Source organism: Lupinus angustifolius, chromosome LG14 (assembly GCF_001865875.1).
Source record: "Lupinus angustifolius cultivar Tanjil chromosome LG14, LupAngTanjil_v1.0, whole genome shotgun sequence".
Taxonomy (NCBI): Eukaryota; Viridiplantae; Streptophyta; class Magnoliopsida; order Fabales; family Fabaceae; genus Lupinus; species Lupinus angustifolius.
This window is the reverse complement of record NC_032022.1, coordinates 12,744,232-12,756,883: the sequence shown is the minus strand read 5'-3', so window position 1 is coordinate 12,756,883 and position 12,652 is coordinate 12,744,232. Positions and strand designations below refer to the sequence as shown.

At 37.7% G+C, this 12,652-nt stretch overlaps 1 protein-coding gene and 1 pseudogene across 1 annotated transcript; one reads left to right on the top strand and one right to left on the bottom strand.

Annotated features, from left to right (window-relative positions):
* On the top strand, positions 669–7,821 carry LOC109326620 (SWI/SNF complex subunit SWI3C-like). The gene is made up of 9 exons (XM_019559335.1): positions 669–931; positions 1,055–1,612; positions 1,937–2,472; positions 5,052–5,412; positions 5,480–5,553; positions 5,909–6,036; positions 6,417–6,490; positions 6,597–6,748; positions 7,111–7,821. The coding sequence occupies exons 1-9, from the start codon at positions 913–915 to the stop codon at positions 7,573–7,575; spliced, it is 2,367 nt and encodes a 788-aa protein (XP_019414880.1). The 5' UTR covers positions 669–912; the 3' UTR covers positions 7,576–7,821.
* Positions 8,627–12,652, bottom strand: part of LOC109326398 — a 16,026-nt pseudogene continuing 12,000 nt past the window's right edge.

Here is a 12,652-nt window from a genome sequence, read left to right as displayed (position 1 = left end):
TTTGAAAATTTGGATTCAAGGTTGGTTTGATATAGGTGATATCCAACCCAAACCAAATTTATATATTAAATTTCAAATTATAGAATTTTCTAAATAACATATGCATAACACAAAAGATAAATAAGTACATTTAAATTATAAGATACAAGTTTTGAATGAGTTAGATACAAGTTTCGAATGAGTTGGATTCAGTTCGTATTATCGGAAACTCAAAAGTAGTACAAGTGGTAATCTTTTTTAGCCCATTGTATTCAGTATGAAAATCCGAGTTCAAATAAGTATAAACCCAACTCCAATTTGCAATAGGTAATAATTAAGTGAAGGTATAATAATTAAAAAAAGTTACATAATTAAAAAAATAACTCATTTAAATTTCCCACAAGTATGATTAATCCATTTCAAAATGGAAGTAAAAACATATCCATCAGCAAATCAACTTCATTCTTATTTGATCTCATACATTATTTTATGATTTATTACAACTCCCCATAAAATAAGAATATAATCTACTTTTTCCTCTTACAAACATCATTATTGTTCGTAGGTCCATAAACTACCCTATTCTTAATCAAACATTTACATTTTTTTCGTTTTCTCCCCTTCTTCTTATTTAAAAACATAATAGAATAACCTAGCATTCACCTCTAGTACAACCCCATTCTGATTCTTGTTACCCGTGAAGGATGGGTAAACTTTCCCCCAAACAAACCCCAAATCTCAAACCAGCTTTGCCTCACAAATAAAGCTGAAAGCTAGAGAGAGAAAGAGAAAGAGAAAGATCGATTCTCCAAAACTCAAATTATTTTCTCTCAACAATCCCATACCCTTTGCGCCACTCAACGACCCCATAATCCAAAATTTTCCCACTCTCTCTCTCTCCCCCTAAAACCTCTCTCTCTCTCTCTCGTTGCCATGTCACCTTCTCCTTCAGGTTTTCTTTCTCTCTCTAAAACCCTCACTTTCCCTTACTCTTTTGCTACAATGCCTTCTAATTTTACAAACCTATTCTCAATTTTATTTATCAATTTTTTTTGACTCTTTTTTTATTTTGCAGAAAACCGAAGCAGGTGGAGGAAGCGCAAGAGAGAATCGCAAATCGGCCGGCGGCAACAGAAGCACCACCACCACCACGAAGACAATGACGATGACGAAGAGGAGAATCGCAATGCCACCGCCGATGAGGACCATGATGACGACTCTGAGGACCAATTTCACCACCCTAACCCTCAATCCGCTACCAATCCCCAATCACACCATGAGATGGAGGTCCTCTCCGATCACGCCGTCCAGATTTCGCAATTCCCTGTCGTTGTCAAGCGCTCTGTCAACCGCCCTCACTCCTCCGTTGCCGCAATCATTGCTCTGGAGCGAGCTATCGAGTTCGGGGACAACAATCACCGTCAGCTCAGGAATGCTCCGGTGCTTGAGAATGTGTCCCATGGTCAGCTTCAGGCGCTGTCTACTGTTCCCGCTGATAGTGCCGCCTTGGATCAGGAGCGTGGTGGTGATGGCAGTAATTCGAGCTTTGTCATTACTACGCCAGCGATTTTGGAAGGCCGTGGCATTGTGAAACGCTTTGGGAATAGGGTGCTTGTAGTTCCCATGCATTCAGGTCTTAATTTACAGGCTTTCAAATGATGATTGCATGATTCATGTACCAAATATGTGAAGTTTGAATGTTTAGTTTTATGTATGTTCTTTGAATATTGTTGCCATTTTATGTGAGGATGAATTTAAAAGGTCATTTACATAGTTTTAGGAAAGCTTATTTAAGTTCAGTTACATAGTTTTTAGGAAAGCTTACTTTTTCATTTACTTTTTGGAGGTTGGTAGGGATAGGTTGGGAGTCGTATTTTGAGGTTTTTAAGATTTCCTTTTGAAGCTTTGCAAGTTGAACACTTTGAATTAATGTTGATTTTCGGATGTATATGAGCAGATTGGTTTTCACCAGTGTCAGTGCATCGACTAGAGAGACAAGCAGTGCCACATTTCTTTTCTGGAAAATCACCAGATCATACTCCAGAGAAGTACATGGAGTGTAGGAACTACATTGTTGCACTATACATGGAGGACCCAGAGAAAAGGATTACGGTCTCGGGTTGCCAGGGATTGTTAGTTGGGGTTGATAATGAAGATTTAACAAGAATTTGCAGGTTCCTTGATCATTGGGGAATTATCAATTACTGTTCTCGGGTGCCTTGTCATGAGACTTGGAATGATATGTCCTGCCTGATGGAGGACACAAATGGAGAGGTCCGTTTGCCATCAGATACTTTAAAATCCATTGATAGTTTGATCAAATTTGACAAGCCTAAGTGTAAGCTCAGAGCAGACGAAATTTATTCATCACTGACAACTCAGAATCCTGATGTCTCTGACCTCGATGACAAAATAAGAGAGCACCTATCTGAAAATCATTGCAATTATTGTTCTCGTCCTCTTCCTGTTGTATACTACCAGTCACAAAAAGAGGTACGATGACTTATTATGATTTTAAAAGTAGTAATGTTATAATTATATCAATCGTATTGTAGCTGTCCATTGCTGTTGTCATATATATATATATATGTGTGTGTGTGTGTACGTGTGTGTGTGTATAACATGCTGGGCATAAAGATGCATAAAGTACTTCAGTTACTGACTCCATATGACTGTCCATTAGTATGGTGTGCTACCATAAGATATTGAACCTTTATTGCATATAGTTGCTGAACATATACCTCCTTTAAAGATTATTAGCTGCACCAAGTCTAATACACCATTTCTATATATAGCAGCCTACTCCTCTGCTTTTAAAACAGGTTAATTAAAATAACATTAAAAAGGGTTACAAATGCAAGACAAAGAATTACTATTTGACTATTTCTGGAAATGGTGTTACAACTGGTCTACTAAATATTCTCTCCCTTTACTCAGGGTCCATATACACAAAGTACAAACAAAGCAAAAGGTAAAACAATTAAACAAAAAACTAAAACAAGTGAGGTTTGGCTTGTCATTTTAGGGTGCATCAAGTACTGTATTGTCAGGATGTAATTTAGAGTGAGAGTGAAATATTATGCTGATTATATGTTACTTCATCTTGAATCTGAGTGTTGGACTGTGGGTTTATCATGCCTGCCAAGTATTATGGAAGCAATCCTTAAGTAGTCAGTGAACAGTTACTGAATTGCTGCTGTCTATGTTTTGAGATTGTTGTGTTTGTAGTATGTGAAATTTTATTCACTAATTTACAGTAAAAAGCACTGATGTAAACTATTTTTTTGTGTGATAGGACCGATGCACCATAAGGAGTTGTTAGAATATTGGGATTTTTGATATGGGATTCTCATTCTTTTAGGAGCCATAATATGTTAGTAGTGCTATTAGGTTTGGCTTGTACTTGAACCAGTATATTATAAAAAGTCATTAAAGAGTATTAGGTTATTGTTTTTGTATTCGACATCTTATATCATCACCTCAATAATATTATCTCTCCTCTCCCCCTCCTATCTTTTCCCGATAATTTCAACTCCATGTCAGAAGGACCATTCACTGTAACCTATCCTTTGTTTTCTGCTTTTGAAGAGTTCTCAAAATATGGAACTTCTTAGTTTGGTGTCCTCTGTTTTTCTTTTGATTTATCTTCTTCTGTCTGTGCTTACTTTTCTGGACACTAGAATGTAAAGTGTTGTTTTCTTTCAGCACCATGTGGGTTCTTTTCCGTACGTGTCCTTCCTGCTGTGTGTGGGTTCTTCTCTGATTGTTCGTTCTAATCTTTTGTCTTTACTACGGTTCCCCAGTTCTCTATTTCCCAGCCTCCCGTTGGCGAACTGGCCCTCCTATTGGATTCAGAGGGATCCAATTTGCTAAGTTTAGATGCTTGGTTGCCAAAAACGTCTCAAAATGTGCTTCCACACACCTCTCTCACTGGATACTAGAAGTTCTACACGCTGGTATGTGGTGATGCATCCCCACCTTTCTTTGCAGCTCCAAATTCAGCCAGTCCACAGCATTGATTACCCATTTCAGCCACTCATCGGCAATGAGCTTCCCCTATTTGTTCTATTTCATGTTTGTCAGTCCTTATTCATGTGTGGGTTGTGGTGCTTGCACTCCTGTTTGGTTCTATTCTTTTTCTCTCTGTTTGCCTTAGGTTAGCTTATTCACACAAGTTACTGACTTTTTTCCCATTTCGGCTCTGCTTATCCTGGTTTGGTACCGTTTAATTTTGATTGGCCCTGTTCCTGCATCAAGTTGCTGTGTTCTTGTAGTGCCTTTTAACAATATGTAGTTTCTGACTTTCTGTTACCACCATATCTTTCAAGTTATTCTCTGTGTTAAGTATGTTCACAAATTTGATGCTTACCAGCTAAGTCAGCTTGAGGGAGTATTAGTAATAATATTCCTATTATTATAGGAACCCTGTTTTGTTAGGAATGTTATTAAGCTTGGCTGGTATTAGTTTACTACACTAATGCTTGACCTCAAATATTTATATAAATAAGAGTATAAGGTCAGTTTTTTTTATTCGACATAAGTCGTAGGTATAAAGTATCTAAAATTGAGCCAAAAGGTCTCAAACATGTAATGAAAACAGTCCGATTTCTTTGCATACTATGATGAATGTCCCACAAGTAAACATGAGTTGAGCACCAAAGAGAGCCCATTAGCATAGTTCTATCAATAACAATTTTAAGGGGGGAGGGGGCACTCTTGAAAATGTGGACATTTTGCTCCAACCAAATGCACCAAATTGCCGCAAAATCGAAGTTTCATTTTTTCTATCCAAAACCTTTAAAAACATGTGTATATTGAGAAAAGGGCACACCCATTGTTCATCAAAATCCCCAAAAAGATTATTGCTTAAGAAGGTGGTTGCATTATAATGTTAAGTGTTGCTTTACTTTATGTAAAACTGAAGTTAATTGTTCCTTTACTTTATGGATATTACTAAATGATTGTTAACTATGGGCCTTCTACTATGACTCTTGTCTAAAAAGCAGGCTTTAGAATTACTTTGAATACCTTTTTCATCACATGTAAATTGTAATTAACATCTCATGTTACAGGTTGATATTTTACTCTGCACTGATTGCTTTCATGATGGGAGATTTGTCATTGGTCATTCAAGTCTTGATTTTATAAGGGTGGATTCAACAAGGGATTATAGTGAGCTAGATGGGGATAGTTGGAGTGATCAAGAAACTTTGCTGCTGCTTGAAGCAGTGGAGATTTACAATGAGAATTGGAATGAAATTGCTGAGCATGTTGGTACCAAGTCAAAAGCACAATGCATTCTTCAATTTCTCCGTCTACCCATGGAAGATGGAAAATTGGAAAATATCAATGTTCCAAGCATGTCTTCATCTAATGTGACGAATAGAGATGATAGTGGAAGATTGCATCGTTGCTTAAATGGGGATTCCGAAGGTCTGTCTTATACTTTTAAACCTACTTATTGTAACATGATTTTGATTTCATAGCCATATTCTCGCAGGACCTTTCCATCAAAGCAGCAACTCTGGCAGCAGGCTTCCCTTTGCAAATTCTGGAAATCCTGTTATGGCTCTGGTAGGTAACTGCTAATGGTATGCTTAAGTCTGATAAGAGATGCACTTGGCATGTTTATAAGTATGATTAGCATGTGTTATCAGTAGGAACCTAACATTTTGTCCTTAAATTATTTATTAAAGTTCATTAATTTTAAAAACTTCAAGTTGCATTGCATCTCTTTGAAGTACCACAACTTATTGGTAACCATACTTTGTCTAACAAAAGCATAAAAAGAATGATGCATTGACTATGAGACTGTATCTAGATACGGTATCAGAGTCTCATGGCAAACTAAATTGTCTTTTATATTCTGGAGTGGATTAATTTTGCTGAGATTCTTATTTCATCTGGTTTTGGTGGGTGCATTCTAAAGGTTGCGTTTTTAGCCTCTGCGGTTGGACCAAGAGTAGCTGCTTCTTGTGCGCATGCAGCATTAGGAGTATTGTCCGTGGATAATTCTGGGAGCACAACGCAGATGGAAGCACCGGTACATGGTAATAGGTGTGTGACTGTCATGGCATGTGTAGTTTTCTTAGATGAAGTGTTTCCTCTTTGTCTGTTTCATTGTCTTTTTTTGTTACATATCTTCCTAAGGTGACCTTCAACGCAATGGTAAGTTTGCCTGCCTTGTGACCTGGATGGTGGTCAGGAGTTGAAATCTTGGGAACAGCCCCTTCACTATGATTTTGTACTCCTATATTTCTTTTCTTTTTTCTATTAAACTATATTCTATTATGAAAAAAACATTTACTGTAGTGTTCTTCCTCCTCATTTACTGTAGTGTTCTTCCTCCTCATTTACTGTAGTGTTTTTCCTCCTCTATTTGGTTGCTAGTTTGTTAATTTTGTATACATTTAATATTTTTCTTTAAACCTGTGTAGGGCAAATTTGGAAAGCACACATAGTAAAGATGGTGGCCCTCGCGGAGAAATGGCAATTTTAACTGATCATAATGGTTAGTTATGGGTGCTGCTTTTTTCCTTGCCCCAACCTTCCAATAAACCCCCACCCCACTCCATCCAGTATGTAAGTTTCCTGAGAAGTGCTTCTTTTGATTTCAGAGGATAAGTTTGGGACAATACCGCTTCCTTTGGAGAAAGTTAAAGAGGCAGCTAAAGCCGGCCTCTCTGCTGCAGCAACAAAAGCCAAATTGTTCGCTGATCATGAACAACGAGAAATTCAGAGGCTGTGTGCTAATATCGTTAATCATCAGGTATATGAGTTTCAATTCCAATTGGCTTAACAGTTCAACTAAAATATCAATATTCTTTATTCATTCCTCCTCTGTCCATTTCTATATGAATGGCATGCGTGCATGTGTGTGTATGAAATTAGGCAAGTGGAGTTTCAATACAGTGTAGGATGGGCTTGTACATAAACCATGCTTTAACCACTAAGTAAATGTAGGTAAGAGGATGCGTTAGAAAAAATCCTTCATGAACTTAACCTAACAGCTTAAGTTTTTAGGTTAGTTGGTTCTTGACATAGGCAATTGAATTAAACTCAGAACCAGGTGCACAACTAGTATTTTGATGTGTTTAATAACTTGTGTTGGTGGCTTGTTGTTATTGACAGTTGAAAAGATTGGAATTGAAGCTGAAGCAGTTTGCAGAAATTGAAACATTGTTGATGAAAGAATGTGAACAAGTCGAGAGGACGAGGCAGAGGTTTGCTGCGGAACGGTCCCATGTTATATCAGCACGTCGTGGAACTGGGGGAGCCACACCTCCGATGAATACATCAGGTGTTGGTCCTTCCATGGTTAACAGTAATGGCAACATCCGACAACAAATGATCTCTGCCTCTCCCTCACAACCGAGCATCTCAGGGTATGGCAACAACCAACAAGTTCATCCTCACATGTCCTTTGGTCCACGACCTTCAATGTTTGGGTTGGGGCAAAGGTTGCCCCTATCTATGATACAGCAATCACAATCAGCTTCTTCAAATGCACTGTTCAATGCCCCTAGTAATGTGCAGCCCACTTCAAATCATCCATTGTTGAGGCCTGTGTCAGGGACTAACTCTGGTTTAGGTTAATTTTGAGAGTAGATGTAAGTTTTGTAACTTAAATGGTGCAAATTTATTTGGACATTGATTTCAGCAGTGAAGAGGAAATTTAGGTGGATGTGGCAGGAAAGTTGTTCAGTCTATAGAGCCAGTAATTGGTTTCATTGCAAGTTTACTGTGAAAGTGTTGCTTAAAGGAAATAAGTGGCATTTGATGTTCAATAGCTTTAGTTTTTTATCAGGTGGACTTTAGGTACCATAAAAATCTTATTATCATTAGTGGCAAAAATCTTGTTTAGTTAGATTATTACATAAAAAAAATTAAACTGGATGAATAATGACCAGTGTCTACACTGCCTGGTCTATCATGGGCACAAATATTAACTGTTTTCTGATCCTTCCATGTATCCAGCGTTTGTCTGCAATTAAGTTCCAGAGAATCTGTAGCTAATTTTCTTTGTTTAGATAGGAAACCAGTTTCACTTAAAAGAAAATCTGAATTTGGGAGAGAAAATAAATAGAAGGGGCACACTTGATGTATTCATAAGGAGTGGAATTAAAGCAATGGAAGCTCAAATTTGTAGAAAATTTTCATTAGTCTAAACGCATAATTTGATATCCTTCTCTCTATATGTATATACATGAATGACAAATTCTAGTATATACAATCAGATACAAAGAATAAGATTAGGTGTTATGGCAAAGCAACTAGTTATCAAGTTCGTAATCCATCTTTTAAATAAAACCCCTTAGAACCACCCAACTCACAACACAAATTTAGAAAATGTTGGTACAAACTAGTTAATTTAATAGTGTTCAATGATTTTCATGAATGGCTTGCATGATGAATGGTTTACACAATCTGAACAGGTCACAAAAATTTCACTTTGAGAAAACTTGGTGCATAATACTAAGATTTAAATTTAATGTCAGTTAACAAGATTCTTATTGCTAGTTAAGATGACTTAAAACAATACAAGGATTCTTGTTTTTACAGACAAAACCCCTTAATTTTTAATGAATTTAAACTCAAACAATGTCCCATCTCATGAAATCTTCTCTATAAGGAGGACTTGGCTCTTATTGAGTATCAACATTAGTGAAACCTTTTTCTAAGAGAGTTTGCCTTCCTTGGTTATCCTGTCTCTATAAATGTCTCAACAGTATCTTTTCTGAAGATTAGGTAGAGAATTGATCCAATATAAACTGTCATCAGAAGAAACACTATGATTCCAATGAACACAATTGCCATCTTTGATAGACTACTATGGATTATCCAACCCATGAAAGCAGTAATAAGGTAGTACACATTGATAACAATGATTCCAAAGCCTAGGATCCATGAAAAGACAATGATCTGCATATAAACTTTGTCATGTTTCTTTCAACTTTGAATTAACATTATTTCTAATCTTATTCTAGGTTCATGGATAGTATATTGTATGATAAAAATAGATCATTATTTCAACAAAAATTTAAAGTGGCTAGAAAATAGAGGGTGTAGCTTAACTCACAATCATAGATTTCTTGTGAGGTCCCATTTTGGTACTACTGCCACTAAACTTAACGAGTGGAATTAGAGCAAATGGTAACTCAAAAGAAAGAACCATCTGCAGCAGGAAAGTTTTCATTAGTCTGAGTGCATAATTCAACTCTCTGTAAAAGCACACACACATAGAGCAAGGATCCTGATTCCTGTGTGCGAAAATGATTATGTCCTCATGTCCTTATTCAATCAACTATCTCCGAGTAATATAAAAACGTCATTCTGCATTTTTAGAATTTTTCTTTTTAATTCAATGACACTTTTTTATTATACAGAAACGGGAAGTTGGAACAGAAATGAGGACAGATGATCTATCTTCCACATTCAGGGAGATACAAACACATGTGTATGTGCAAAAGAAAAGATCGACAAATTCTAGAGTATACAAATCGATGTGGTAACGATACAAACCGATGTAATAACGATAAGCTGACTAGCCCCAGAAGATCCACCGATGATGGAAACAATAAGGCTAGGTGCTATGGCAATGCACCTAGTAACCAAATTCCTAATCCATTTCTTCATCTTTAAGTCCAAGAAACCCTTCACAACAATATAAATTAAGAAGATCTTCCACCAACAAAATATTTACGGTCTGTTTGCGATTTGAGTTTTGGAGGAGAATGAAAAGAAGTAGAAGGCTTCAGAGTTACGAAATATACTTGTGAGATGACTCTAAAACCTTTTCTATCTCCTCTGAAACCCAACTCGCAAACAAATGCTTAGGTAATTTAACTTAATAACAAGACAATATTCAATGATATTATGAAATAAATTAAGAACCTTGAGAAGGAATGTAGCATTGTTAAGGGTAAGATCATTGCAACGATCAGCATTGTCTTCAGAAAGGTTATTGGCTGAACAAACACTGCCCGATACAGAAATTATTGCAACGTTGATTAGAAATGCAACAAACAATGCAAGCTCACTCCCTATGACAAAGTATCTACATGCATCCTGCATAATCATGAAGATAATACATAAATACCAGTTTTTTAAATTGTGATGATTGTTACATTATGTTTATTATAACTGCAGAAAATGAAGGGAAAATGTGGTCGATGTTCTAGTGGTTGTGAAGTGTGATGCTGTTGCGAAGTGCAATTTAACACATTGATAAATATTACATATTATTAATAATAATATATATCTCATTTAGATAGTTAATTAATGAATAACTACTATGGTTAATTGTCCTTAGTGCATTCCATTTTGGTGCTCCACGTTTGTGTAAAATTTTCTCATAATTATTTATACAGTAGCTTACATTGATGCCACTAACGGAAGTGTGTGTTCTTCTACTGAGCACAAGAGCAGAATGGAATGGAGGAAGAGGTTGTGGCTGCATTTTTGTCATCAAAAGGAAATTTTGAATTTGTTAATATTGAACTAGTTTAATTAGGTTTTATTTGTGAGTTAAGTTTTGGAGTGAAATGAATGAAAATTGAAGATTTTAGAGTCATCTCAAAAATATATGGCATAACTAAATATTATCTTCCCATTTTTTCCTCTCCAGAATTTAACTCAAGGATTATGAGTAAAAGGAGGAAGAACACAATATTAATATGGGTTAAAAGGAAAAGGTGGTAAATTACGGCATGATAAGGGCACCCAAAAGGGCAATGGCATCGCCTGTGGCTCTCTGATCAGTGAGTTTGGGCACAAACATTCCTTTGATGCAGCCATCACAAAAACTAGCATTGATATCATCAATTCCAATTTCCTTATCTGACAAACACCCAAAAAAATGTAAGTAATAAATATCCTATTCAAAATTAAAAGTTGGAAAGCCAAAAACAATCAACAAAAAAATAGGAAAAAAGGATTATTTTTTTATAACAAATGCGATATATATATATATATAGAGAGACTGAGAAGATTGATTTAACGTGATAGGTATATATAAAGAAAAAGGGAAATCTTGAACATTCAATAAATATTCATTAGATATTTAATCTTAATATAGAAACTTTGACCATTTAGAAATAGACCATATAACATATATTTAGTCTTAAACATTCATTGAAATTGTTCTTTATCAGAACACAAGAGTACGGACAATGATGAGTCAGATGTTGATGAAGAGGTAGGAAGCGGTCGTCAAGGTGACTGAAGGCAGCAAAGAGTTGGACCCGTCGGTGGAGGTACCTGAAAAGGTTCTCCGACGATCAAGTCAGTATATGAAGTAGAGAGTGAGTGACAAGAAGAATAATATTAGAGAGTCTAGGAGTTGAGGTTAAGATACTTCCTGTTGGTGGGTACTCCTATTTATAGGAGTGAAAGTTGACCTTGGGCTCTTGGCTGGTGGTGCGACGCGTGGCCGACCAAAGGTGCTGTCTGGAGCTGCTTTTCCCGTGTCAGGCGGCCTGTTGGGTCATACACTGTGCCCTTCTTGTCTCTTAGCCTCCTCTGCAACCCGTCTGTTGCGCTGGCAGGTAGGTTGGTGGAGTACGGAAGACATGTTGTCTCCTGGGTCAACTTCGGTGGTCCCAACAAGTGGGGCCACCTCGGCGTCTAAACATGACATTTGGTTCGCCGGATAGGAACAGTTGCCCCCAGTCTGCCAGGATGCTGGAGGAGTATGCTGGGAGACTTTGATATGAGCCTCCTTCGATTTGGGCGAGGGGTCTGGTCTGGCCTCTTAACTGGTGGTTCCCTTGGGCGAGCTTAGTGGATAACGGGGTCTTTTCTATGGCGGTCGGTCCTTATGAGATTCGGCGCCTTGGTGTTGAAAAACTGTCGATTTGGTTGACCTGGATATTGGGCGTGGCTTGTTACGGTTGATTACCCTGTTGGGCGTACGGGTTCGCCTGGAATGTCTTGGGGTTTTTCTAATGGGATTTATGACGTATTTCCTTGATTCGATGCAATACGTGGCGGGTATTAATGGCCTTGGGCAGTGTATTGGCCAGAGTGGACGTTTCATCATTTTACTTTCTGCGACCTTTAACATCCGCCGAAACTCATCATGCCTTGGGATTGACCGCTGGTCACTTAAATGCTAACACGTGTCAAGATCTCTGGATTCTGCCGAATTTTACCTTGTTTTCCGGACTTCCATTGGATCGCACTCGAGTGTCTTTATGCGGTTCTGATGAGGACATGGATGGGCTTTGTGGGAAGGGCCCATGGTCCAGGCTCTCCTATAAGTAGGGGTTTTGGTGACGTTTTCGTTTTTACGCATCTTAAACGACTTTTGAATACTCAGCCATCTCTTGCGTTCTTTTTCCGGATTCTCTCAACTTCTTCATAAATCCAGGTAACCCCCTGATCTCCATGGTTTTTATTTGCGATTACGAGTCTGATTCCGACGTGGAGATCCTCCCCGGACCTCCACCGTGTTTCCAGAAACTGCCCCCTTCGTCTTATGCATTGGTGGAGGTTCTTGAACCGTTGAATGCAGTTCCTCCTTCCTCCTCTGGAGGTGGAGGTGGGGGGTTTTTCTGGAATGATGTTGATGCCTTTCTGGCCTCATTGCGTGCCAAATATGGGCTTAGCAGTTCTGATTCTGAGTCTGAGTCTGAATCTGATGATTCTTGTGATGGCAGGTTCATGACGATGA

Excerpts from the sequence above, each read along its gene's own strand:
- LOC109326620 (XM_019559335.1), top strand. Across the intron at positions 2,473-5,051 it reads ACTACCAGTCACAAAAAGAG|GTTGATATTTTACTCTGCAC; the intron begins GTACGATGACTT and ends CTCATGTTACAG. Across the intron at positions 6,037-6,416 it reads GCACCGGTACATGGTAATAG|GGCAAATTTGGAAAGCACAC; the intron begins GTGTGTGACTGT and ends AAACCTGTGTAG.